General features: G+C 41.8%; 3 protein-coding genes across 4 annotated transcripts in view; 2 read left to right on the top strand and 1 right to left on the bottom strand.

Moving 5' to 3' along the window:
* The first annotated feature begins 1,505 nt into the window (after positions 1–1,505).
* LOC308315014 (SKI family transcriptional corepressor 1 homolog-B-like) lies at positions 1,506–7,803 on the top strand. Its single transcript, XM_080762838.1, has 8 exons — positions 1,506–1,622; positions 2,621–4,364; positions 4,762–4,840; positions 5,213–5,275; positions 6,072–6,146; positions 6,495–6,569; positions 7,322–7,387; positions 7,684–7,803. Exons 2-8 carry the CDS (start codon positions 2,631–2,633, stop codon positions 7,776–7,778), a joined length of 2,187 nt encoding a protein of 728 aa, XP_080618964.1. The 5' UTR covers positions 1,506–1,622; positions 2,621–2,630; the 3' UTR covers positions 7,779–7,803.
* Positions 7,804–11,166: 3,363 nt separating this feature from the next.
* On the bottom strand, positions 11,167–13,884 carry LOC308315003 (uncharacterized protein; the record flags this gene model as incomplete). The annotated part of the gene is made up of 1 exon (XM_080762827.1): positions 11,167–13,884. The coding sequence occupies one exon, from the start codon at positions 13,882–13,884 to the stop codon at positions 11,167–11,169; it is 2,718 nt and encodes a 905-aa protein (XP_080618953.1).
* A 9,014-nt stretch (positions 13,885–22,898) lies between these two features.
* LOC308317299 (E3 SUMO-protein ligase PIAS1-like) overlaps positions 22,899–25,735 on the top strand; it is a 44,368-nt gene continuing 41,531 nt past the window's right edge. Inside the window, exon 1 of one of the 2 annotated variants that reach the window (XM_080766193.1) lies at positions 22,899–22,919. The gene's annotated coding sequence lies outside the window, so the exon portion shown is untranslated. The remainder of the gene's footprint in view (positions 22,920–25,735) is intronic. The other variant, XM_080766192.1, reaches the window with a different exon arrangement.

The raw sequence follows: 25,735 nt of genomic DNA, 5'->3' as shown, positions 1-25,735 counted from the left end.
TCTTTCCTTTCTTTTTTTTTTTTTTTTTTTTTGCAAAGTTAGGAGACGTCTACATGAGACCCATTATTAGTAGGTTAATGTCCAGTTCAGTGAGGCATCAGTTGTCCTGTCCTGTGTTGGTGTGCATTACTGATGCGTCCATGCACTGCAGTCTGCACCTGTAGGCCAGACTGCGCATTACATTGCATGCAGGACCTGATGAGAGAAGTCAATTACGAATTACGATTAACCTATCTATATTGTGTGTTGACCTATCGTTCTTGCACATGCATTCATATAGACCTATTGTGCTTTTTCTAAATCGTTTTGGTTGAATCACTGATAGGCTATACTGTTTTTTCAGCCATAAATTACAGAGATGGAAACAATTAAAGTGTCCGCTAATCTGACGACGCACAGCCTGGATCAACCTGTCCCAGGCATTAATAGCTTCTAGGTACCGGACGAGACATTAGTGAGGTTAACCGATGAGGCATTTATCTGGTTATTAATAGTTAATACGGTCGTATTACGTATAAGTATCATATTGGGTTCACTTGACTTATCTCACTATTGCTTTATACACACCACTGTTTGTGTAATCTGGCCTCGTTGTGTATAGCCTAAAGGCCTGCTGAACATTATCTCTCTCATAGTAATATCACAGATTATTGGGCTCATGTATACGTTTGGACGCAGAGGAAGAAATGTGTCGCGCTGAGCGCGCGTTGGGGTTGTGGGTGGCATTTGACTCGCCTGGGGCATTTTATCAGCTCATCTTAGATTCCGTCCAGTTTCATTGCACGGTCTGAAAAGAAAAACGCACAGTCAGTGCATGTGTGATTTAAAACATGTCGAATTATTTGACACGCGAACAAAAGCGCGCGGGCAGCCTCTAAACGCAAGGCGTGTGTGCGTGTGGAAGCCTCAAATTGATTTGCGTGTCCACAAGAAGCCTAACAGATGGTCGTGTAACTTGATAAATGATGCACCCTCGGTGTCATTTTGTCTTTTGTGCCTTCTGCGATATTTTAGCTTTGATATGTTTTCCCTCCGTTTGCCGAAGTTGATATGCATTATTAAAGCATGCATGTGCGCAACCACAACGGACACTGATTTTAATAGATACTAAAATATTGTAATTTTGTATTAGCCCATGCGTGACTAAATGATCTATACCATTACCGGGTCAAATTTCCTATCACTTTTTTGTGTTGACTTATAGTCTATTAGTAGCTAAACTGTATGTGTATAACCGTCCGTACCGATAATGGACGAAGTGTGACTGTTGCTCTTGGAGCCGGACACTACGTGGTTAAACAGAGTGCACGTTAAGTGGGTGTGCCTTGCTATTAGTTTAGCGGTCATTTGTACAGTGAGGAGAGGAGGAGAGAAGCTGCCATGTGGTCACTGTCGTTCACCATTCAGCTCGCTGGAGTCTTGGAGGATGGAGCTTATCCGTGCGCTCTAAAAGAAACCCGAAGACTTTTATTTCGTTTTTAGGCCAATCATTTTGGGCGACGTCTATAGGCTATATGTTTTTTCAACAAACTGGCTTACATTTTTCGCGTGCTGTTCCTTTTTTCATGAAAGATTGTTTTATCTAAACCCTGGAAGTATTGTGTTCTTTTCGGGAGGAAAAGGTAGGCTTTGTGATTCCTTCTTGCTTTTGTCTATAGGCTACTAATTTTAATGATGCCGATCATAATTTTAGTCCGACTTTAGACTTGTTTTATCACTTTAAAACATCACTTTAATATTATTTTCTATTCATATAATGCCGATTTGTATACATTTATCTGGAAATGAATTTGCTTCGTAAAGGCACACACACACCCACATTTATTTATATTTATTTATTTATTTATTTATTTATTTATATATATATATATATATATATATATATATATATATATATATATATGACACGCGAACACACACACACACACACATACAGATTGAACTTCATAGGCCTAATTCCCACTAGGATAATCTGCACAAATTTCATGCGAAGCTTTCATTGTACAGGCTATAGTCTTTAGTTAAGAAAACAAATACACAGTTTAACTTGTGTAATTTCCTTGAAAGCGGCTTAGTTGTTCTTTTCGTCTTTATAAGCGCATTGGCGCAGCGGATGTTTCCCGTCTGTGCTTATTGCCTCTTAAGTTATCCTCACTATTTAAAAACAGTATATGAACGTATACCTACACCTGCATGCACGGTTTGCCCAGCTTAGTTAAAGAGACTATCTATCACCAAGTTAACAGGGCCTTATACTTCCAGAAAATTTTGCTGCACAATTATAGATTTCAGAAAATGAAATGTCTACTGCATCTAATTAAAAAAGTTTTAAATTAGCCCTAATTGTTTTTGAATATTTGCATTTATCTATAGCTATATATAAACTAAGTGATTTATAGGCCTAATTGCTTTAACATTTATTACCATTAGTAGTAGTATAGTTGTAATGTTTTTATGTTTTAAATGCATAGTTAAGCCTATCTGAGCTTGTGTCTGTAATGATAAGCTGTGATAAAAATATGTAATTCTATTGCTTTCTGGTGAAGCCTTAATATAAAATATAAATATGATTTTTGTATCTTGGAATGGGACGAGGCTAAATGTAGTTTATGCCTTCTAGACTTCTCGGAATGGAGTCTCTACCCAGCCAGCTAGCGAAGGGACGAGACTCCAGCTCTTCCCCACCTCTGAAGCAGGACGTGCAAAGCTTCTCCAACCTCAAACCAAACACAGTCAGCGAGACGTCTCTGTACGGGGTGCCTATCGTGTGTTTGGTGATAGACGGCCAGGAGAGACTTTGCTTGGCTCAGATTTCGAACACACTGCTGAAGAACTACAGCTACAATGAGATCCACAACCGCCGCGTTGCCCTTGGAATCACCTGCGTCCAGTGCACACCTGTCCAGCTCGAGATTCTGAGACGCGCGGGTGCAATGCCAATTTCTTCGAGGCGCTGCGGCATGATCACCAAACGCGAGGCCGAGAGGCTTTGCAAGTCATTCCTAGGGGCACACAACCCCCCAAAGCTTCCGGAGAATTTTGCATTCGATGTCTCCCACGAATGCGCCTGGGGCAGCCGGGGCAATTTCATCCCCGCTAGGTATAACAGCTCGAGAGCCAAGTGTATCAAATGCAGCTATTGCAACATGTATTTCTCACCAAATAAATTCATCTTCCATTCTCATCGCACCCCTGAATCCAAGTACACGCAGCCAGACGCGGCGAACTTCAATTCGTGGAGACGCCACCTGAAACTGACAGACAAAAATTCATCTGACGACATTAGCCACGCGTGGGAGGATGTTAAGGCCATGTTCAACGGTGGGAGCAGAAAGAGGACGCTGCCCATGACTCGTTCAGAAATGTCCTCTCCAATGAAATCGCAGGCCTCAATTAACCTGTCCCAAAGAAGTTCCCCCGAGGTCCCCCACAAAACTTTGCGATGTGATGACGACAGAGGCAGTAACCTCGGTTTGGTAAATGGCTCACGGAACTATCCAGTCATCCCGGTCCCCAGTAAGGGTTTTGGGATGCTGCAGAAAATCCCTCCGCCCATTTTCCCCCATCCGTACGGGTTCCCCGGGTTTGGATTGTGTCAAAAGAAGGATGATGGCGTGCCAGACCCGAGCAAATCCGGCGTCTCGGGTGTATTTTGGCCCGGCGCAAAGGACAGTATTTATCCTACTTTCCCCATGTTTTGGCACACGGCAGGTGGCCTACCCATGCCGCCATACCAACAGTCGCCACCCAAACCCCCCACAGATCTCATTGGCGCTCGGCAGAGTGAGCTCGAGTTATCGGACCAAAGTGACAGCAGGTGCGCAAACACACCCAAAGACAGCTACCACGAGAGCGAGCGATGCTCCAGCTCTCAGTCCACCAGAATAAACGACGAAGACAAGTCCGGGGACGAGACTCGTTCCGTGGACGGCGCTCACCTCAGCCAGCGGAAGATCAGCTACATCTCGGCCTTCAGACCCGTGGTCAAGGACGCCGAAACTATAGCCAAGCTATATGGCAACCGGGACACGTACAGCGGCGTGCGCTCCGGCTACATATCGCCAGATTTCGTCAGCGAGAGTTCCAGTTATAGGTCAATATCACCGGGTGGGGAGAGTGTGGCTGACCCCGATGTGGACGTGGAGTCCAATCAGGGAGAGGAGGACGATGACTCCATCCACATCTCTCCGGGAGGAGGCCACCCGAGCCCCCCCGTGCCGGAGCAGCTTCATTCTAGCCCCGAAGAGAGCCAGGAAGCCGCCTCCTGCAGTCCCAGGCCCCAATCCCCAGAGGAGAGCCATCTTCCAACGTCCTCTGACGAGGAGAGACAGAGCGCGCAGGTGGCAGAGAAGACGCTTCATGAAGTAAGGACTGCAGTTAGTTACAGAATAGTAGGCCTATAGTCGTTACGCATGAGGTGTCATGTTCTTATTTATTTCATGGTCATATAGGCCTATATAAATACGAATATATAGCCTATAAGCTTGGCAATTATTCGTGCAGCTCAGCCACCTTTATTCTAATCCATTCTAATGTCATTATGTCACTGAATATAACGAACCCTCCTGTAATTAATTCACATGTGTCTTTTATAGCGTCTCCCCACATCCTCACACTAAATGGGTCGGCTCATGTTTTTGAAGTTAGGCCTCAATTTTCTGAAGTAGACCCATCCTGTCAAAAGAATAGGTATAGAAATCGAGGAAATTGCATATAATTGGGTTCGTATTAACCGCAAATTACACTTTGTTAATGTTGCAGGTGTACTCCCATGAAAAGGATGGACACGTGCCACCGTCGTTTGGCTCTAAAGGTCCGAGCAGCCCACGCGAATCTAATGGTAGGCTAATTACTATGTAACATAGGGTATAATAGCAGCCTATTGTGTTCCAAATGCAAATTATTGTTTACGATATTATCTGTAGGTGTTGTTCACCGGGTCTCTGATGCACCACTCACTCGCGAAGATGGGATGAGAACCACCCAACAGGACCAGAAGGACCGACAACAAGGTGTGTGTGTGTGTGTGTGTGTGTGTGTGTGTGTGTGTGTGTATTTGTGTGTGGTTATTTTAAAAGGTCCTATACATTCTAGTAGTATATATAGGCTGTAGATTTTGCATTTCATATTATTTGAACATAATCTAACTGGTAAATTATTTGGTAAATATAAATTATCAGTTTATATATTTGATTTAACTGTTATTGTGTAGCCGACGGAGCTTTACGCATTGACGTCAGTGTCCACGAGAAGGAAATAGAAAACATGGCTAAAGGTAAGGATTTCATTAGAATCAAAGAGAATGATTGAAATCCCAGATACATTTTAATCAGCAATTAATTAACAGTTTTGATTGTTTTATTAAATTTTTTGTTTATTTAATGGCAGACTCAATGGCAGATTTATCATATAGGAATCTATAGGGCAGACGCCATGATAAATAGCAAAGGACAGCATAATTGATTGAAACGACTATCCATTTATCAGGTTATTTCTTTATGTAAAAAAAAAAAACACCAGGAAAAATCTGTCACATTTTTAAAAATGAACAAATTGACAATTTAACCTTGCCAGTGATATCTGATGGCAATGTAGCTTAATTATATACCTCAATGTAGGCTAAATGCAGTGGTTTAGGCCAAAAGGTATAGGCTTTAAACCCATTGGCTAAATTTAATTTGTGAATTTAAATGTTTTTGGCCTACAGTGTTTTCTGCTGTTATAGCCACTTAATCACGAGACACTGAGTTTGACTTATTATTTTAACACGGAATCGTTTAGTCTATTAACATTTTAACATACACAGCCATAAAGCAGTGCGCGTGCCTCCGACCCCCAGGCAATGCGGAGCTAATTATTTTACAATGCTTGGGAAAACCGTGGGACTCCACTATTAGCGTTTCAGCCTTCAGGCAATTCGTGGCAATTACTCTGGCAGCGAGCAAAAGAAAACCAATGAATTGGTTGTTACTCAGAATTCGTAAAAGTGCATGTTTTTGCCTAAGCAGATACAAATACGACTCTTTTTGTTAATGGCCTTTGAAAATTACTTATGGTCTGTTTGTTTTCAGAGGAACTTCAGAAGCAGCTCGTGGAACAAGTTGAGCTCAGGAAGAAGTTGGAGCGTGAATTTCAAAATTTAAAAGGTAGGCCTAGTATAGGCTATTTGGAGTGCAAAACTGTGCATCCAATATGTGGATGCCAATGCCAATAGTGTGCCATGGCCTATGTATAGTTCCATCCATCTGACCAACATCACAGCATGCAATGTTAAGAGCATGATGTTTATTTGTGTTCTGGCTTATATCAGTTAAATATTAATATATAATTATTCAAATATTAGTGTTTTGAATAAGTTAGGGGCCCACTTGTAATATGCTCATAGCCAGTGGACCCCAGCACGCAGGTTGAGAATCACTGGGTTAAGGAATAGTACTAGTAGTTAAAGACTGTTTTAGAGAACATCCATGTGACATGGTCTTCTTACTTGCCAGATAATTTTCAGGATCAAATGAAACGTGAGCTGTCCTATAGAGAAGAGATGGTCCAACAGCTGCAAATTGTTAGAGGTAGGTGTCTGTTGTTAATGAATATACAGTAGACTGAATGTAGGCCTACTGTCCATTTTTACTTTATGGAGCAACAAAAAATGAGTTACAGTTGTATATACACTCTAGACTTACAAATGGATAAATAAACACTGAGGATGTACAAGTCCTGCATATCAGTTAATTGAAATGGTATTTTCTTACTATAAACTGAAAAAGGAAAAGTGACACTTGCATATTGAATTCTTGGCAATTTCTGTCCTACCCTCTTTCCTGTAAATTCTAAATATATATATTTTTCTACTCCAGATGAGTAAATTACGATATCAAAGGGAGACATTTGAAACCCCAGTGTTTTGTTTGCAAAGGTTATTTTCGCCTAAATCATGCTCTGGAAAATTGAATAGACAGGCCATTATGTAGCACTGTATCGCTTACATGCAGTAGACATCAACTAATGCCACCCTTTAAAGGATTGGTTTAATGTTACAGCAACACAGTAGTTTAAATACAGGGTTCAAGTACACAGAAGGGTCACTCTAAATACCAGGGGCAAACAGCATACATTACAGTCATGCATGCACGCACGCACGCACGCACGCATGCACGCACACACACACACACACACACACACACACACACACACACACACACACACACACACACACACACACACACACACACACACACTAGCTTTCTTTTTCCATTTGCCCCCTTTTGAAATTAATAACAATATTTTTTTTATTCATTTATTTTACTTTATTTTTTGCTAGACACATTGTGCAGCGAGTTGGATCAAGAGAGAAAGGCTCGCTATGCAATACAACAGAAGCTCAAAGGTAATTTGCCTGGTCCAAAAAAAAACCCAACAATATGCAACATGCAAAGATGAAATAAATGTCATCATTGCCATAACCATAAATATGCAAGTGCTACTTTTTTTTTATTTTTTAGAATCTTCAATGGTCAACATGTAGTTTACCGTAATTGTATATTAAGGGAATTTATAATGTCAGTGAATTTAAGAAAATGTTGTATGATATGTATAATGAATGCATGTTCAGTATATAGCTGCTTAGGCATGATTTGTTTGCCTTCGTGTCTCTAACTGATGGACCTGCCTTCTCCCTAGAAGCTCATGACGCCCTTCATCATTTCTCCTGTAAGATGCTGACCCCTCGCCATTGTACTGGAGCCTGCACCTTCAAACCCCCTCTACTGCCTCCATAATGGATGGCCCCAACCACCAACTGGCCGCGGAACAGCTCACTTTTTAAGCCAGCCAAATAGAGGTCCAACCTCAAGAGTTCACCTGTAACCCAAGGATCACCAACCTACACACAGATGATTGATTTTAGCACTCAAGCGAATATACTTTGATATCAGAGGGCAATGATGATGATGATGACCCTCCGATGAAACGGAACCATATGAATTTTAACATCATGGATGGATTTGATTTCATGTTCATGAATCGGCTGATTGCTGATATCAAGCTGGCAAAGCTCTTTTAAGATATTCCACAACCCATAAGGAATCTCTTTAAATCATAATCATCTGCTCTTTAGATATTATGAATAATAATTAAAAAAAAATCTATAATATTTATTATGTGACAATGTGCAATTACTTGTATAAATGTGACATTCTAAGTTAAAAATGTATCCCGTTTATTTTTTGTGGTTGTTTTTACCATACTCTCTTTATTATTTACTTTGTGTTCTTTGCTTAATTAATTTATTGTTTAGATCATTTGTAACATTGTATATTGTTGATGCTAAGCACTTTAAATGGGCAACATTTTGGAATTTGACCATGCTGTAATCCTATACCAAATTATATGATCAAAACATGTTTTATTTTGGTTTATTTTAATTTTTTATTATAGCACATTATTATAAGCACTTACTAAACACAAACTACAACCATTCAGGTTTGAAGTGGAATAATTCATAAAACACACTGATACAGTATTGTGTACAGTGACAACATACTGTATATGTTGTCACTGTACATGTATGTTACATACATGTTCAGTCAACATTGAGCCATTCGTGTACTATCTGGCATCTCTTTGTGTTCTCAGCAGCAGATTATTTGTTATACAAAACAATGCTCTCTGTTTCAGGTTTTTTCTATGTAAATTAAAATATTTCTTAGCAAGGCTATACATTCATGCTCAAGCCCTGAACACCTTTGCCATTACTATCATTGTATGGCAAAGTCGTTGAAGAAGGACACTGAGTATAATTGTTTCAATTATTAAACTGCCATTTATATGACTACATATCTTCTTTGTTGACCATGGTTTTGTTTCTAATGAAAATCATTCAGAGCAGATGTCACGCAAGCAAGCTGACTAGGCCTACGACATGTTCCACAAACTATACCCCACTCCTCGAGTTATTCCCATTCATGTCTTATACGTGTATCCATGTCAATATTATTAAAATGTGAAGGCCATTTCCAGTTTCATAATCTCTATTTTTTGTGTGTGAGACTGACATCTACTGGTGATTACACAGCATATCACCTATAATGAAAATGATTGTATGGTATTTGAATTCAACTTGATCTCTTTCATTGGGCAATTGTGTCAGACAGCACATGACATGTCCAGCCAATTTATAATGTTTGACACAGTCAAGGGAGCATGCTGATCTAATGGTGAAATCTAATTCTTCTGATGGGAAGACTAATAGATATTGATTACATGGCTCTTCGATGGCTCTTTAGTCCCAAGGCACTTCAGACTGAGATGGATACTCAAATAATGGCTGCGGCGCAGAATGAATGTTAATTCTCTGAGACTGTAATTGCCCTCCAGACCCCAGTAGGCTACCAAAGTGCATTCTAACGGAATACTAACAAGCCATTGTCACATGGATAAAAACGATGAGTGCAGCTGCATGTTGTATGGGCTTAGGTTAGGCTATACTGAAATTGATAACTTAATAAGTAGGCCTGTAGAAGCCATCCTCACTGTTTAGTATGTCTATTTATTATTATTATTATTATCACAATTGTTGTAGTTATTATTTGGCATTATTGGGTATTGGTTTGAGGGGTTATTATGTATTGGAATCACTGTTTGGACACCAAGGGCACGCCTCCCCAGGCCTAATTGATTGATTGAGAGAGAGCATATGTAGACCTGGGTGATTGGGGAGCGGCATGCACCTGGTGGACAAACCAGTTTTACCAGACAGAACACGGAAGAGACAACACAGAAGGAGCTGCTTGTAATGTACCATGCACTTTAAAGGAAAGTAAATACAACAACATGACATTGAACCTGTGGACAATCTCTTTCTTTGACCTGCGTACATCCATAGTCCCTATAGGTGCATCAGTGGGTTTGTTGGCTATAAGGTAGAAATGTTTGGAACCAACAAAGAGCCACAACAAGGCCTATAGGCTGTGTGTCCCGTTGTCGAATAGGCTACACCACTACTACAGTGATAAGGTGATATGATATTTCCAGCTCCATAGCCTATACTCATTTTTCAGTGTGATCGGCTATGGCTATAGCCTACTATGGCCTGACAGCAAAAGCTTAATTTCCTTTTCCTTTTCCCCCCCCTTTATATATAACTTCAAAGTTCACCTGTCTGGGTGCAAATCTGTTCATTTATTTGTTGCAATGATACCACTTAATGGTATGGCATTATGTTAGTATAATATTTCTCTAAAAAGTATATAACTAATAACTAACAACTAATAATAATATAATAATGATAATATTTTTTTTTTTGGTCATATTAACCATGTTTATTAAAAAGGTTTTAGAATAACACAGATTGCTCCGAGAACCTTCCTCTTTCCACTGCTGATCATGTCCAGCGCATGTCTAAGAATTAAGCAATATCGGCAAGTTCTACACATTTTCCCAAACCATTTGCCTGCATACTGTTTATAAATCAATACATTGAAACTGGGACTCAACTGATGCATGGTATTCCTGAATCTTATGTCATATTATGGTACATAATTATGCAATTCTTAACCCATAAGACACAGTACAAGAGGAAATATCAGATTCCACTAGAAGGCTGAAACTAACTTGAAATAGCCTACCTGACATATTACATTCAATCATTCCTTCCATATAGAAGTGTATAATTGTAAGTCTCTAAATGTTCTGATGAATTGAAAATGGTGGGCCTTATTGTAAACAAGTGTAATGCTTCATCATAGTGTCAACAGTTTTTGTATTGAGTTGTACTTTTGTTTGAATTAAATGTACTCATTCTGCATACTGTTTATAAATCAATACATTGAAACTGGGACTCAACTGATGCAAATTATACAGCAATGTTGTTATTCAATTGAGCCATTTACGCGTATATTAATTGCATTTCTGTTATATTAAATATGCGGCTGACATTTATTTAAATTGCCTTTGTACATTTTGTACAATTGTGCCCGATACGGCAGTGGTGCCAGATTACATACATCTGTATAACTAGCTCTCAATGACGACGTAATAAAGATGTGGATTAAAGGACCCAATGCCAGGGTGTAATTGGTTTTCGATGGTGACGTAATGACGATATGTTTTAGTGTTGGGAGGATTAAAGGTAATGCTCCTATGTATACATGTATGTATATAAAAGGTTTATACTTCATAGTCTTCATATTCCCACACACTCTGTGTCTTGCATTGTTTTCCATAGCTGGCAATGCAGCGGGAAATCCACTGCACTTGTCTGTGGACGTCGGTGTAGACATTAGGGTTTTCACCATCGCATGCCCCACTCCCCCAGCTGGCCAAGCCTGCCACGTAGTGAACCCCATGGTCCTTGCAGATCACGGGTCCGCCCGAATCCCCTCTACAGGTGCTGACTAGTCCCGTCTTGTTTTCTCCACAGATCATGGTGTCGTCCAGCTGGGATCCATAAAACTTCATGCAACGCTCATGAGACATCAGGGAAACCTGTCCTTGTGACAGTTTGGATGGGTGGATATCATCTTTAGTTTCGCCCCATCCAGAGATCCAACACTTGGTTCCATCGGGGGACATCTTGTCTGGCAGACAGGCAGTCGTAACGTAGCTGGTTTCATTGGCACAGAATGCTCCGTTGGTGGTTCCCAGCTGCAGTAATGCAATGTCATTTCTTGGATTCTTGTTTATTTTGCTTTCCCAATATTCCCCATGAATGAAGTCTCTGACCACTTCGACGATCTGGTCTTCCTCTTCATGTATGCCTTTGTCCACTCCCCCCAAGACCACCTGCATGTCCATGGTGCCGTTAGTCTTAACGCAGTGAGCAGCGGTGAGGACCCAACAGGAATGGATGAGGACGCCTCCACAGACGTGTCCGAACGCATTCGATGTGTTTCTGCGTTTGCGCTGCAGAGACACCTGCCATGGATGGTCTCCAGGTTGAGACAGAGTGCCTCCGCTGATTGTGAGCATATTGCCGATCCGCTTGCCGCACTTTCTTCCACATTGTCTTGTTAAACGTGTCCATTGTCCATCCACACACGTAACACTGTGGGGTCCTCCTCTGGTCCAAGTGTATCCCACCATGCATTCGTAGAACACCTTCTCTCCGGGTGCGTACACGTCTCGTCTCGTACCTTTCATGATGCTGTTCATCTGGAGGACCTCTGGGGGTCCGCAGTGCTTTGACAGTGTCACTGAACAGATCACCTCCAGTCTTTCCACAGAATGACCAGCCTGCATCGTTACACACTCCCTCAGTGAAGATTCAGATCCAACACAGGAAGATGTAATCCACCACACAGGTTGACGTGTAGAACCAGACCTCCATTTGTGGTCAACAGCAGAGCGACAGCCCAGCTGTCGACACACCACAGACGATGACTGGAGGTTCCAGTTAGATGTAAAATCAGCCGCTGGTTTCCACTCTCCCTGGTGTCTCACTTCGAGTTTACCAGTACAGAGACTGGTTCCTTCCACCAACCTGACATCAGACTCTGAACAGATCACCTCCAGTATCTCCACAGAATGACCAGCCTGCATCGTTACACACTCCCTCAGTGAAGATTCAGATCCAACACAGGAAGATGTAATCCACCACACAGGTTGACGTGTAGAACCAGACCTCCATTTGTGGTCAACAGCAGAGCTACAGCCCAGCTGTCGACACACCACAGACGATGACTGGAGGTTCCAGTTAGATGTAAAATCAGCCGCTGGTTTCCACTCTCCCTGGTGTCTCACTTCGAGTTTACCAGTACAGAGACCAGTTCCTTCCACCAACCTGACATCATCAGACTCCATTGTGTGGACTGTTGGATTAAACTGAACATCTAGAGCGTGTGGAGGTGACCTCTGGGATCCATGTGTGTTTGTGGCCTGACAGAAGTATTGTCCAGCGTCTGCAGGAGACACATTGTCCTTCACCAGCTGAGGACCAGTGGAGATAGAGGTGATTCCTCCGTCTCTGTACCAGGTGTAGGTGTCTACGGGTGGCTTGGCTTCACTGCTGCAGGTCAGAGTCACCGTGCTGCCCTCAACAACGCCTCCTGGTGGACTCGCTGATACTGAGGGCTTTTCTGGAGGGTCTATGCATGTTGAAGGGGTGGCAGCTGTGAAGCCCTTCTCACACTTGCAGTCGTAGCTGCCCTCGGTGTTGATACAGTCTTGTCTGTCACCACAGGGTGACACCTCATCATCACATTCATCGATGTCTGCACAATGTGACTCGTCGTTGCCATAATTAGTGAAGCCGTGGTGGCATGCACAGTGATAGCGGCCATTGTCTGTACGATGGCAGGTTCCATTTCCACAGATGGTCTTATCAATCGTGCAAATGTCTTCGCACATCCCTTCCTCCTCTGTGAAAGTAGATTTCCCAGATCTCAGTTTGAAGCCAGTGTTGCAGACACAGTTGTAACTTCCAATTGTATTGTGACATGCTGCATTCTTTCCACAGGGCCCACCATATACACACTCATCAACATCTAAGCATGTAACAGTGTCACGCTGATGAAAAATCTTCAACACGCGACTGTTGATAAAACCATCCTCACAGGTGCAGTAGTAATTTCCGATTGTATTGGTACAATTTGCATTGGGTCCACAGATGTTGGGGTCCTCCATACACTCATTGATATCTATGCATGTTGAAGGGATGGCAGCTGTGAAGCCCTTCTCACACTTGCAGTCGTAGCTGCCCTCGGTGTTGATACAGTCTTGTCTGTCACCACAGGGTGACACCTCATCATCACATTCATCGATGTCTTCACATGACTTTCTTCGTCCCACCCTTTTATATCCTGGACCAGGATTGTCACAGTTTTGTGACAACACAGTCACCACGAGGAGGTTAAGAACCAGTATCAGGAGGGTCCTCTTGCTCGTCATGATGAAGAAACAAATCACATCCACTCCTCAGTTTCAAATGGCTGAACAGTAAGCAATGTCCTGACAGTTACTGTACATGCACCAAATACAAGCTTGAGAAATGAGTGGGTAGGCTATCTCGTCAACCCCGCAGCCGGCCCAACTTTTTCCGTCTCCCTCTCTCCGCTATTTGAATCTCTGTGTGTCTGCCAAAGCTCAACTGCTGTTGCGCGTGTGTATACTCCAGAGTCCAGTTCCACAATGCCAAATCACAACGTCGATGTGGTCAACAGTGTTTATCAGAGGGCTCCCCCCACTCCTGTGTTTCTCTACCACGTCCCACGCAGAACTAAACACTCCCCAGACAGTTCCTTTGACCTCTGCAGACTGTGGCGAGTAGATAAGAGGTCACAAGAGTTGGTACAGTGTGGGGTCAAGTAAGTCACTGTGGGAGAGAGTGTTGGGCTGGTTCATTGTCGATGTGATGACATGTATATGGCTTACTCCCTTTGTCTTTGACTTCATCTGCCCATGCAGATAATGATCATACACGTAATTGAAATGGTCCCACGGGCCTAACAAAGGATCTATGCCAGCGTCAGTCTGTTTTCTCTACTTCCACATGATTCTTTTCTTTTCAAAATCTTTTTATTTTAGTTTTTGTGACAGACCCAGGGGTAAGCATTAGACAGACATATCAAATATGAAAGATAACAATAAATAAAACTCCATCGCCTATCCCACCCACACTCCCAAGGATAGTCGATATACATAATCTATATACACATACACAGAATACAGAATACTTAATACATGCATATAGTTACAAAAATTAATAAATTAAATAAAAAGTAGATAATAAATAATAGAGCAGATTTTAAATAGCAGAGCGGAATTTGTTTCATTTTGTGGCTGGTGTGGCCGAGGCATAGGCACGGCGCACTATACCGTTTGTGTGTCGTGATAGAATGTCATAATCGGACCCCAGGTTTTGTAAAAGGCACGGCACACTATACCGTTTGTGTGTCGTGGTAGAATGTCATAAACGGACCCCATGTTTTATAAAACTTTTTTCCAGAGCCGGCAATTGAAAATCTTAACATCTCCAACTCGAGACAGGACATTATATCACGAAGCCACTGACGGAGCACGGGCGGGGCAGCATCCTTCCACTTGAGCAGAATGGCACGCCTAGCTAGCAATAAGGCAAAGTCGACCATACGACACTCTATGCGTGTTAAAGGAAGGTCATCCCTTCCAGCAGTGCTAAGGAGAGCCATTAAGGGATCCGGGTCTAGATTTTGATGCAAAATGTTGGACAGAGTCTTGAACACACTCCCCCAAAATGGTTGTAATTTGGGACACATCCAATACTGATGGAACAAAGTTGCATCACCGCTCTTGCACTTGTCACAGGTAGGACTTACGTCAGGATAGATACTTGCTAGTTTAGCCTTAGACATATGAGCTCTATGGACTATTTTAAACTGCACTAAGCAATGTCGTGCACAGAGAGAGGACCTGTGTATGGAAGAGAAAACAGAATCCCACACTTCCTCAGACAGTGTGAGCCCCAGATCATGTTCCCAGTCGGCCTTTATCTTATCCAAGGGTGCTGGCCTCGAATTTGAAATGGTATCATATAATATTGAAATGGCGCCCTTAGTCATTGGGTCAAAGGACAGAAATTCATCAATAGGGTTAGGATTAGGCTTATTAGGGAAACCAGGTAATATAGAGCTCACAGATGGAACATGATAATAATTTAACTTTAGAACTTTATTTATAAAGTAAAATGACATAAAAGATCATAGTTATATATGTGGCCACTGTATAGCCTATATAGAATGAAGAATTTAAATATTGCTAAAGAATACGTAAACCTGTCACCACCACACATGTCGACAAACGATAGGTCCATGCAGGGAAGTTCAAGTTAGACTTTGGACTCGTAGATATTTATCGATTCTGACTGCCTTTGCCCAAAGGTCACAATACTGCCGTTTGCATTGCACTTAGCCTAACTAACAACAAGATAATCTGCTTTCTGACACATAGGCCTATCATGTTCCATCTACAAAGTCTTATCACTCAGTCATAATCACAGAGCAGAGACAGCGATAACCGTAATAGGCCTAATATGCCAGTGGGCACTATTACCATGACAATCTCTGCGTTTATAACTTTATTGTTTGGTTTAGTTGTGTTAAGAATTGATTCTGTTTGATCCTTGATAATGGATCATGTGTGCCTATGGGGACAGGTGATGTGTCTTTCTTACAGGGCTCCGTGGATTAATTTACCTAATTCCTTTGTTGGAGTTGCTGTTGAAATGAATAGGAGGTCCAAGCAGGCATATTTCCTTCTTTCCATTTATTGATCAGCAATCAGTTACAGGTTACAAGCATTCGTTCCATGGTTACAGCATATCGAGGCCTTCGTCCCAGGCAGAGCCCCTAGGTTCCCCTTCTCTCTCTCTGCTGTCCCTCACTCCCAGTTCTAACTGATTCTCCGTTCCATCTAATTTAACATTTGTGGAGTTGGTCACCTGACCAAAAGCGGTTGACAGAAACTGGTCGACATGTTCTGTTGCCCCAACAGGGGCAGAAACAAGGCCACAACCACGCTATTTACACACACTACAACTCGCTTACAATTCGCAAACCTGGCAACACTGCCCTGTGTTCATGCTGTTGTCAGAGGCCCGCCCCCGGCTCACACGTCACTATTTTCTCCGTCTCTCAGCTCGCAATCGGCAGCCATCTTGCTTTTTATTTATATGGCCGAGTCGATCGGATCGGATCGGCCGTGCAAAATCCACCGATCCGCGAAACCGATCTCCAAAGCAAAAATCTGCGCCGTTTACATCCAAATATAATGTGTCACTTTCTCGGTTCTGCACCGCTTAATGGAGAAGTATAGCACTGGCAGCGCAACGAATACCCCCCCCCCCCCACACACACACACACACACCAGGGAGGGAGGGGGGAGAGAGAGAGAAAAGAGACAGAGAGCGAGAAAGAGCACGCACGTCTTCACCCCAGCGAGGGAGGGAGACGGAGAGAAAGGGACAGAGCTCATCATCTCCAGTCCAGTAGTTAGCAAAGGGAGCTAAGTGCTAACTATAATCCAAATTGTTAGACAAGTAGTGTGCCCTGGCCTGACACAACTTTCTTAGAAATGTGCATGTTGCAGCCAGCCAGTAAGATGAGCCTATGCAATTCACGGTTTTCGGGAGGGCGGGGGGGCAGTCGGTTTGGGGGGGGTTCCCGACGGCTGCGCGTCGCTTCCTCCTCTGACAGAGGGGAGGCGAGTAAGCGACACAGTCAGAAGCCCCCTTTGTTCAATCGAAGGCCCCCTCACTCAGACACACAACGTGTGTTGTTACATGTGAATGCTACAGAATTCTATAAGTCACCACTTTTGGTGTGACACACAGTTTCTGTTTACAATGCGTTGTCAACACGTGTTGAGTTGACAAAGATTGACATATTTCGGATAAGACTGATAGTTTCTCCGTTAGTAATTAGGCTGAGGCACACAGAATCACACTACTTTTGGATTTATTGGGATTGGCTTTTTGGGGAAAAGAGGGGGAGGAGGTGATCAAGCAGCTCCACAAGACCACAACATATTTGGTAGGCTCAAGGCTGCATTTATTTTCCTTTTTTTTTCTCTCGAGGGTGCATGGGATGATGGGAGCCCCTCCAGCAGGCTAGGGAGCTCCGCTCAGGCTAGCGGAAAATGACCGCGGGCGCGGGTTGCCAGGTTTTTTTATAAGTAAAATAAAAAATAAAAATAAATAAATACAATTAAATTAAAAAAAATATTACAAAAGATCGGGATCGGGATCGGAATCGGCCGATCTTTTTAAAAAACCAGGGTTGCCACATACCGTGGATGTGAGAGTGAAACAAGCAACCAGGTCTATACAAATGTTAAGAGGCCAGTTCAAAGTAGGTAAATCAGAAATGGTCCGGAAATTAGTCTTAAAATAATCTATTATCGTGTTGACTGTCAAACTTTGTTGTCTAATGTTGTTTCAGAGCAGTGGAACTCAAACATTTCCATGTCAAGGACTACCAATAGCCAAAGTAGCTTATAATGATCAGACTTGGCAACACTGTCTCTAGGTTGAACGTTCTACTTTACAAGCTCACACATATGAAATATGTTTTTTTTAATCTTCAAACTGAGACATATTTTATGATAATACTGTTAGCACAGTCATCATACTCCAAGAGCATACAAATGGAACCAAATGGACCCTGCTTTTCCCAGAGAGCAAATGGTAGCAAATGGGGGTCTGTGGCCTAATGCATTTCAAACTGGGGGTTCTTGGTATTATATTCTCTGCATATCTTATCAACTTGGGGTGAATATTTCACCACAATACTTCACTGAATATTTCACACGAATATAACACAAGAGTCAAATGTACGGTCAAATGTAATCACAATATAGGCTACAGATGTAAATATTTATGACACAGTAAAATGTCGAAAATTAGTGCTATCCCCCCCCCCCCACACACACACACACACACACACACACAGTCACACACACGACAGGCAAGGCTGTTGTTTGCATCGTTAGCAGGCAGCAGCTACCTTGGCACTGCTCTCTGTGACTGTAGTTGTTTCACCATGTTTGCGTATTTATGAGAAATAAAAAACACTTTCTGTTATTATAATAATTCTGTCAACTCCCGCAATTTCCTTCTTCCCATATTGCGCTGCAATGTAACTAGGATTCGCCGGCCGAAGGCCGGCGAAATTCTAGTCTTATACATCCCCAATCTGTGGGTGTCACCTTGTCCCTGTGTGTGTGTGTGTGTGTGTGTGTGTGTGTGTGTTGACCCTTAAGGCTCTATTGCCTCTTGTCAACAAGTTACCACAGGTGGTCTTATTTTCAAAGCATTCTTCAGTGTGGTAAAACCTCACAATGTCCACTATGCAGGATCTCACAGCTGTTACGAACTGACTATCTTAAAGTGTCCCTAGGCTATCTTAGTGACTTGCTATTCTAAATGACCTCTTCACTTAGGCTTTGCTGCATGTGAACTCCTATAAGTGTTCTGTGTACAATTATGGGATATGTTGAGAGGCATAATCTATCAAAATATACATCACAGGCTAACAGGTTTTGTTCATCCATGAATTTCCATGCTCTGCGTAATGCGTAATTTGCGTATCACGCTCAGTTCAGCGTGTCACTTTGTGCCAGGCTATCTGCTATTTTACAACTTTGTATTATTATTATCATTATTTTTTACATACATCTTCTCTTCTGGATGTCCCTGGCACAAACTATTTTCAGATGGGGGTCGGACCGTCGGAGACTGAGTCCACGGCCAAATATATCAACTTCGGGGTCCTTGACAATGACAAGTTTAAGAACCCTGAGCTAAAGGATCACTTTAATAGGACTCATATTCCACGTATTTAGGGTGACACCTAGTGGCCCATGTGTACCGGTACTACTTTATGTTTTTTTATTTTTTTATATACATTCTGGTTGTAGGATATTACAGTTTTTCACGATTGTTAAAACTCAAAAATCGAAAACAATTTTCACAACCTTCACTTCATGTATACCTAACCACTCGACACAATTTGAATTACATCACACTCCCTTATCTGCATTAGACTCTGACTTTCCTTCTTTACACTCTGATGTCAATTACACATCACCTTGTTGTCCAAACACTATGTTCAGTTGTTGCACACACTTCTCACATAAAATCTCAAAGATTCAACCTACAACACACAAATAGTCTAATCTCTAAACATTCAGGTCTGGTGAGCAATTTTGAATTTTCTATCCGGACTGCAGCAGGCTTGAGAGCCTCTGTTTTGTTTGGTGAACAATGGAGAACCTTGAAGAGATCGACAACCAGAGAAGGAGAGGGGTAAGAGTGAGAGGAGGAGGTACACTGGTATACAGTATGAGGAGTAGATGACAGAGAGAAGGAGGAGGAGGAGGAGGAGGAGGAGGGGGGAGAGGAAGAGGAAGACAAGGAGAAGAACTATAAAGGTAACTATAAACATATGGTGGAGGAGGAGAACAAGGTGGAGGAGGGAGAGGAGAAAGAGGAGGAAGGAGAACGGTCATATCTAATGAGATTCGGGCAGCTGTGGTTTGACCATGTGACCATGGTTGTGAGCGAGGCTGGCCATAAATAAATATAATAAATATATATAATATTTTTTTCTTCTTGTTTTTAAGAGTAAAGAGAGCCTATACTGTCAGCTGTCCAGCAGTCCAAATATTATTAAATTACATTTCAGAATGGTAGACCTGAGGCCATTGTCATTCATGTGTGTTCCATTTCTATGATTGTGTATTCAAATTTTCACTTCATTGTGCTATAAATGCTTGGTAGTGTGTAACCAAATGATAGTTGTGTGTACTCAATGAATGGTATATGTGTGTGTCATTTGAAAATATGGCTGTGTGTGCCAAATGAAAACACGAGTTCCATTTTGGGAACAGTTAAGTCTCAGGGGTGCCCAAAAGGTAGATCGTGATCTACCAGTATAGATCACACATGCAGGCTGTGCGGGTAGATCACATACATGGCCCTAAACTTATATAATAAAAAATAAATAAATAAAAGAAACTAGGTTTGGCATCTGCCACTTCAATTAAGGTGACTTCATTGATTGACATCAAAAAGGGAAGTTCAAACTCACAATGCAATACGTTGTTTTCAAGAGTGTTTTGCACCATCATCAGTATTCCTAGTGCATTTGTCTAATATGTAACTATTTTCAGCAATGGGATCATTCTTTTTTTGGTGGGTAGATCTGGTTGAGCTGGTCATTTTGAAAGTAGCTCCATGGCCTACTATAAGTCTAAAAAGTGTGGGCACTCCTGAGTTAAGAGATTTGATAGCAAAGAGTCATCATGGAAAAGGAGAGTCAGGGTTTAGCATTTTGTGTGTATTGTTTTCAGATTTGTGTGCAGTTTTGAGAATGCCGTTATAGGTTGTGAAAAACGTGTGTTAACAATCGTGAAAAACTGTGAGCAGTGGTGGAAAGTAACTAAATACATAAAGCACAATTTCCAGGTATACTTTACTTTAGTATTTTGTAGATTTTGATTATTATAACAAAACATAAAAGATTTTTATACATTTGAAAGCTTGAAATGGGAAATTCTGCACAATGAGAACTTAAGTACATTTTGATGTCAATACTTTTGTACATTCGCTCAAGGCCTACTTGAGTGAAACAAAAATGTTAATTCCAGACATTTACTTGTAACGGAGTATTTTTATATTGCAGTATTGATACTTTTACTACTACTTTTAAGTAAAACATTTGAGTACTTTATCCACCACGGAATGGTTGCTAAAGGGTCGGTAAGAAACAAGTCAGTGGGACTGTCAGAAAGGCCCATGGTTGAAAGATATTTTGGTTGGAGAGTTTTACTGTCAAAACCTGAATTTTCAGATTGGGTGTCATAGAGTGATGGAAAAAGGCATGGCAATTCTATTTCTAATAATCAATACCATACCTACTCAACCAGAATCAATGTGTATTATTTAAGTTGGGGCCTTGGGGGCCACATCCTGCCACACTAATAGCCAGCGCAACACCCCGTCTGCCTTCTCCTACCAAACCACACCGTTTGCACACATCTCACTGTAACAACTGTGCCCAGAGTCACATTGTTTCTATGCATTTTTGTTTGCTATGCTCCATTTTCATGTATTTTATTATTTTCTACCAATCCGCTGCTCTACGAATTCTTCCTAATTATCTGCTGGACTATATGCTACAAGAAGACAGTGAGATGCATGTGTTTCCATAGCAACAGGCAGTGATTGAGAAGCCCCGCCCACTGCTCACCTGGCTGATGGAGTGATGGGCAATCACAATGTTTGGGCCACCTAGAGAGATTGACTCTGTCAGTCCAGAGTGGAGGTGCAGAGAGACAGACAGGCTACTGGAGAAGCAAGAGGAATATTTCCCAAGTCTTGCCATATTTATATTATGGAGTAGGCCTACTTTCCTGGGGATTGGATTCTACCATTAGATTTAGAGACCTTCTTTCCACTTTTGGAGTTTGGATATTGGACCAGACGTTACGAAGGAGTTTAAGGGTGGCCAGAGGAGACAATTTGCTGCCTAAAACAGAGAGAGACTTTAACTTAGTCGAGCACTTGTCTGTTTAAAGCCAACAGTAGTTATGGCTCCAGGTGCCACATTTTGAATGTAGTATAATGTTCAGCAACTATAGACTAAAGACAATACATTTTTTCGTGATCTCAATTTTATTATTTTGGAGGAAAAACCGAGATTCACATTTGAGCAAGAATCGTGCAGCACTACTGACAGGCAGCAGTGTTCAAATGCCCTAATAGTTAGTCCACTAATAGTTGTCTTTCTGTTGTAAAGCTGTTTTTTTTTTCTTCTTTTTTCATTAATGAGAAATAACCCCTATAGGCCAGATCACCCATGACCAAAATTTCCAGAGTTCCAGAGCAGTTTAATAAGAAAATGACAGGCAATATTAGGCCTATGGGCAAATATGACAACACCATTAACATCAACATTAATATCAACTTAAGTGGTAAATGGTGGGCCCTAATAGTTATAATAATTTAAAAAAGCGGGGGGAGGAGGGGCGCCCCCATGACGATTATAAAAACATTTCGTCTCTGGGCCCTATTGTAAACCTATTGTCTTCCACTACTTTAACAGTTGTTGTATTGAGTTGTTGTAGCCTACTGTAATTCTGCAAATCAATCAATCAATCAATAAGCTGCAGTGCTAACACCCGTCCCACTTGTCCCACACAAGAGATACTTCTGTCCCTCAAATGAACAGTTTGGATGCTAGTTGGAGTATATAAATACTCTAAATTTGGACGTGGTACTTACTACTGGTCACCCTATTACTGCAAGTTGCAACATTCTGTATCATCCTGAATGCACCCCGCTCATTATGCGCGCGCTCACGCGATGTTGTGCGCGACCCAGTCACGTGATGCCGCCTCATCACGCTTGCGCATAGAAATACAAGATGGCGGAGAGTGCGGAACTGAAGGTAAATCGCAGCTTGAAATCATTATAAATTTACACAGTTGCCAGGCGTCTGTAATGTGCCAACTTGCAATTCTCCTCTGTAATTCCATCTTTAGAGAAGTAACGTCTTGTCGGAGGTGTTTCTAATGCATTAGCAAAAGTGGAACTTTGTTGAATTCCCTAGCGTGGGAGAGCATGTTTTTGTTGACATTGAGAGCCGCTTGCTCTCCGTTAAGTGTCCGTTGTGTTGTGTTTAGACATCAGTTATAACGTTACATGCGATGAGGATTCGGAGGAGTCCACTTGTTCTCTAATGACACGATAACCACACACGAACACGCTCTGATAGGCAACGTATTGGTTTGAAATAAGAAAGAAAAGTGAGCGTTTTTGAGCATACATTGTGGCTGTCAAAGTGTTTTTTTCTTTTTTCTTCTTCCTTTTTTTTGCAACATGCTGGTTACCTTTCTTCCAGTTCTGAAATATATCTACGGTGTGCATGTAGTGTATCATTTATAAATACACATTCAATTACTGGCGGTAGCCACTAAAGCGTGTTAATTTCTGATAAAGCAAAAGCGTAAAGATAACGTTTATGCCTTTTGCACAGTGATGCATCTGCTCTTCACCCTACCTGTTGTCTGTTGACGTCTGTATAAACACAAGCACGTGGCTTTACATTGGCATCCAATTAACCTGACTTACTGCACGTTAATAAACATCAAGTAATGTTACGCAAATTAAACGTTCAGTTTTTAATTAGCCTACTTAATACGAGTCACGACTCGAGCCGACAGACACGCACGGTATCCAGCGACGTGTCTCGGTTTCCAACTGTGCAGGTCACAGGTTGGTGAATAGACTAGTCACTACTACTAGACAGTCTGAGGAGCTAATTTAGGTTTGGTGGTTTAGGATCTATTTCATATTCTGTTTCTGTCACACGTGGAATTCAGAGCAGAGTTGTTAACTTGTTGGTGTGGTTGATGATGTGGCAGTAATTTGCAAGCCACCTGTTTGTTCTATATTATATATAGGCATTTATACCGGTATTAAAATGTCTGAAAGAGAGTAAAATGATAGTTCCTTTACTTGATGGGCCCCCTATGTGTTCACACATAAGGCGGCCCCTATCCCTCTATCTGTTGGCATTTATACCCTCTTGGGGAGATGATATTAGTGAGCTTAACTAAAGGTCTTTCGTTGTCCATTGTCCATCTCAGACTGCATTTTGTTGCTCTGCCCCAACTTCTTCCTCAACCTGTGAATCCTTGAATTCATGCAGATTCTTTTATTTGTCACATGGTGCTCTTTGGTTAGGAAAGAGGGGAGGCAGAACGGTAAATAAAAAAATCTTAAAAAAAAAAAAAAAAAATCTTTAATTATAAAGGCTAGTTTATCTTTGAACAATACATAGCCTAATGTATTTATTTGTTGTATAGATGAACTAGCCTTTATAATTAAGGCCAACTAGAAAAAGTCAGGTTGTGGCTTCCTGGTGGCGCTATAATAGGCCAATGTGAAAAGAGTGCCATTTCTTGTTACGCCTTTTGATGGAAAAAACCCACCTGTTGTTGGTGCTATAACAGGCCAATGTGAAAAGGGTGGGATATATTCCTCAGCCTAGTAGGAAAGTGCGTGAAAGATTTCATGTAAATTGCACTCTGCATTCGTGATTTGAGGCTTTTTTGTTCAAAACGGGCCAATCCTGCAAACTTTGAAAGACAATGTTAGCCAATTAGAATGGAATATGAAATATCGGACAGATCCGTATTCAGCACATGACCATAGAGATACTGTGTAACCATTTGTGGGATTTCTGGACAGAATCTGGAGGAGTAATATAAGAAAATGTGTTTTACAAAAGTCGGCCTCCGGGTGGCGCTATAAAAGGCAGATGTGAAAAATGCAGGTCAAAAGGGAGTGTAACGTTTCACGCAGTTATAGGTAAATAGGTAAGTTACAGGTAATTTATAGGTAAAAATGTGAAAAGCTGCCCCATGGTGGCACTATAACAGGCCGGAGAATTTGGGGCAGAGGTTCATCGTTGGCATCCAAGGAGTGTGTGTGCAAAGTTTGGCATCGACTGGGTTAACGGTGCCGGAGACTAGCTGTATGCAGACGGACGGACAGACACACACACACACACACACACGCGCGCGCGCATTGCGCAAGCATGGATGGACAGACAGATGGAGTGCAAAACATACTCTCCCCATGCCTTCGGCTGGTGGATACAATAATCCTATTTACAATAAATAAAGCCTATTTTACATTTTTGGAAGATGTGCCTTGTTTTTAGTTTTTTCAACTCATCTCTCTTAGTATCCAGTCAGGACTCAGTGTCCTTATTCATTACATCCAAAATCCATGCCTTTTTGCTGAAACTTGAGTATTTAAAACACTTCTGTTATAATCATGCACTAACAAAGGCGAGCACATGAGATTCAGCACAGCCAAGTTCACCCGCATGGCATGCGTTCGTCGAGGTGTGTGCGTCATAACTAAGTAGTAGTACATGAGACTGTTTATACCGGAAGTGTGAAGGCCTATTCATATATAGTCTGTATTTTCGGTGGTGAGGTGACCACCGAACTACAACATGACGTCACGAGCCGTGGTGAAGAGCAAACCACCGCCACCACTCCAGCCCTTCTCTCTGTTTTTACTCACCACCGCTCAATGTTATTTCAGCTCCGGTGGTCAGCTCACCACCGGAGCGGTGGTCACCTCGCCACCGAAAATCCAGACTATGAATGAGTCTTTAAAATGCAATGTTTTGGAAGTAATGAGGACACAGACCTGATACAAACACAGATTATTGCGACAGCAGCAGGT

This window comes from Protomyctophum bolini, assembly GCF_963924005.1.
Source record: "Protomyctophum bolini genome assembly, chromosome: 1".
Classification (NCBI taxonomy): Eukaryota; Metazoa; Chordata; class Actinopteri; order Myctophiformes; family Myctophidae; genus Protomyctophum; species Protomyctophum bolini.
Note: the sequence above shows the minus strand (reverse complement) of the source record. Positions and strands in the feature narration are given on the sequence as shown.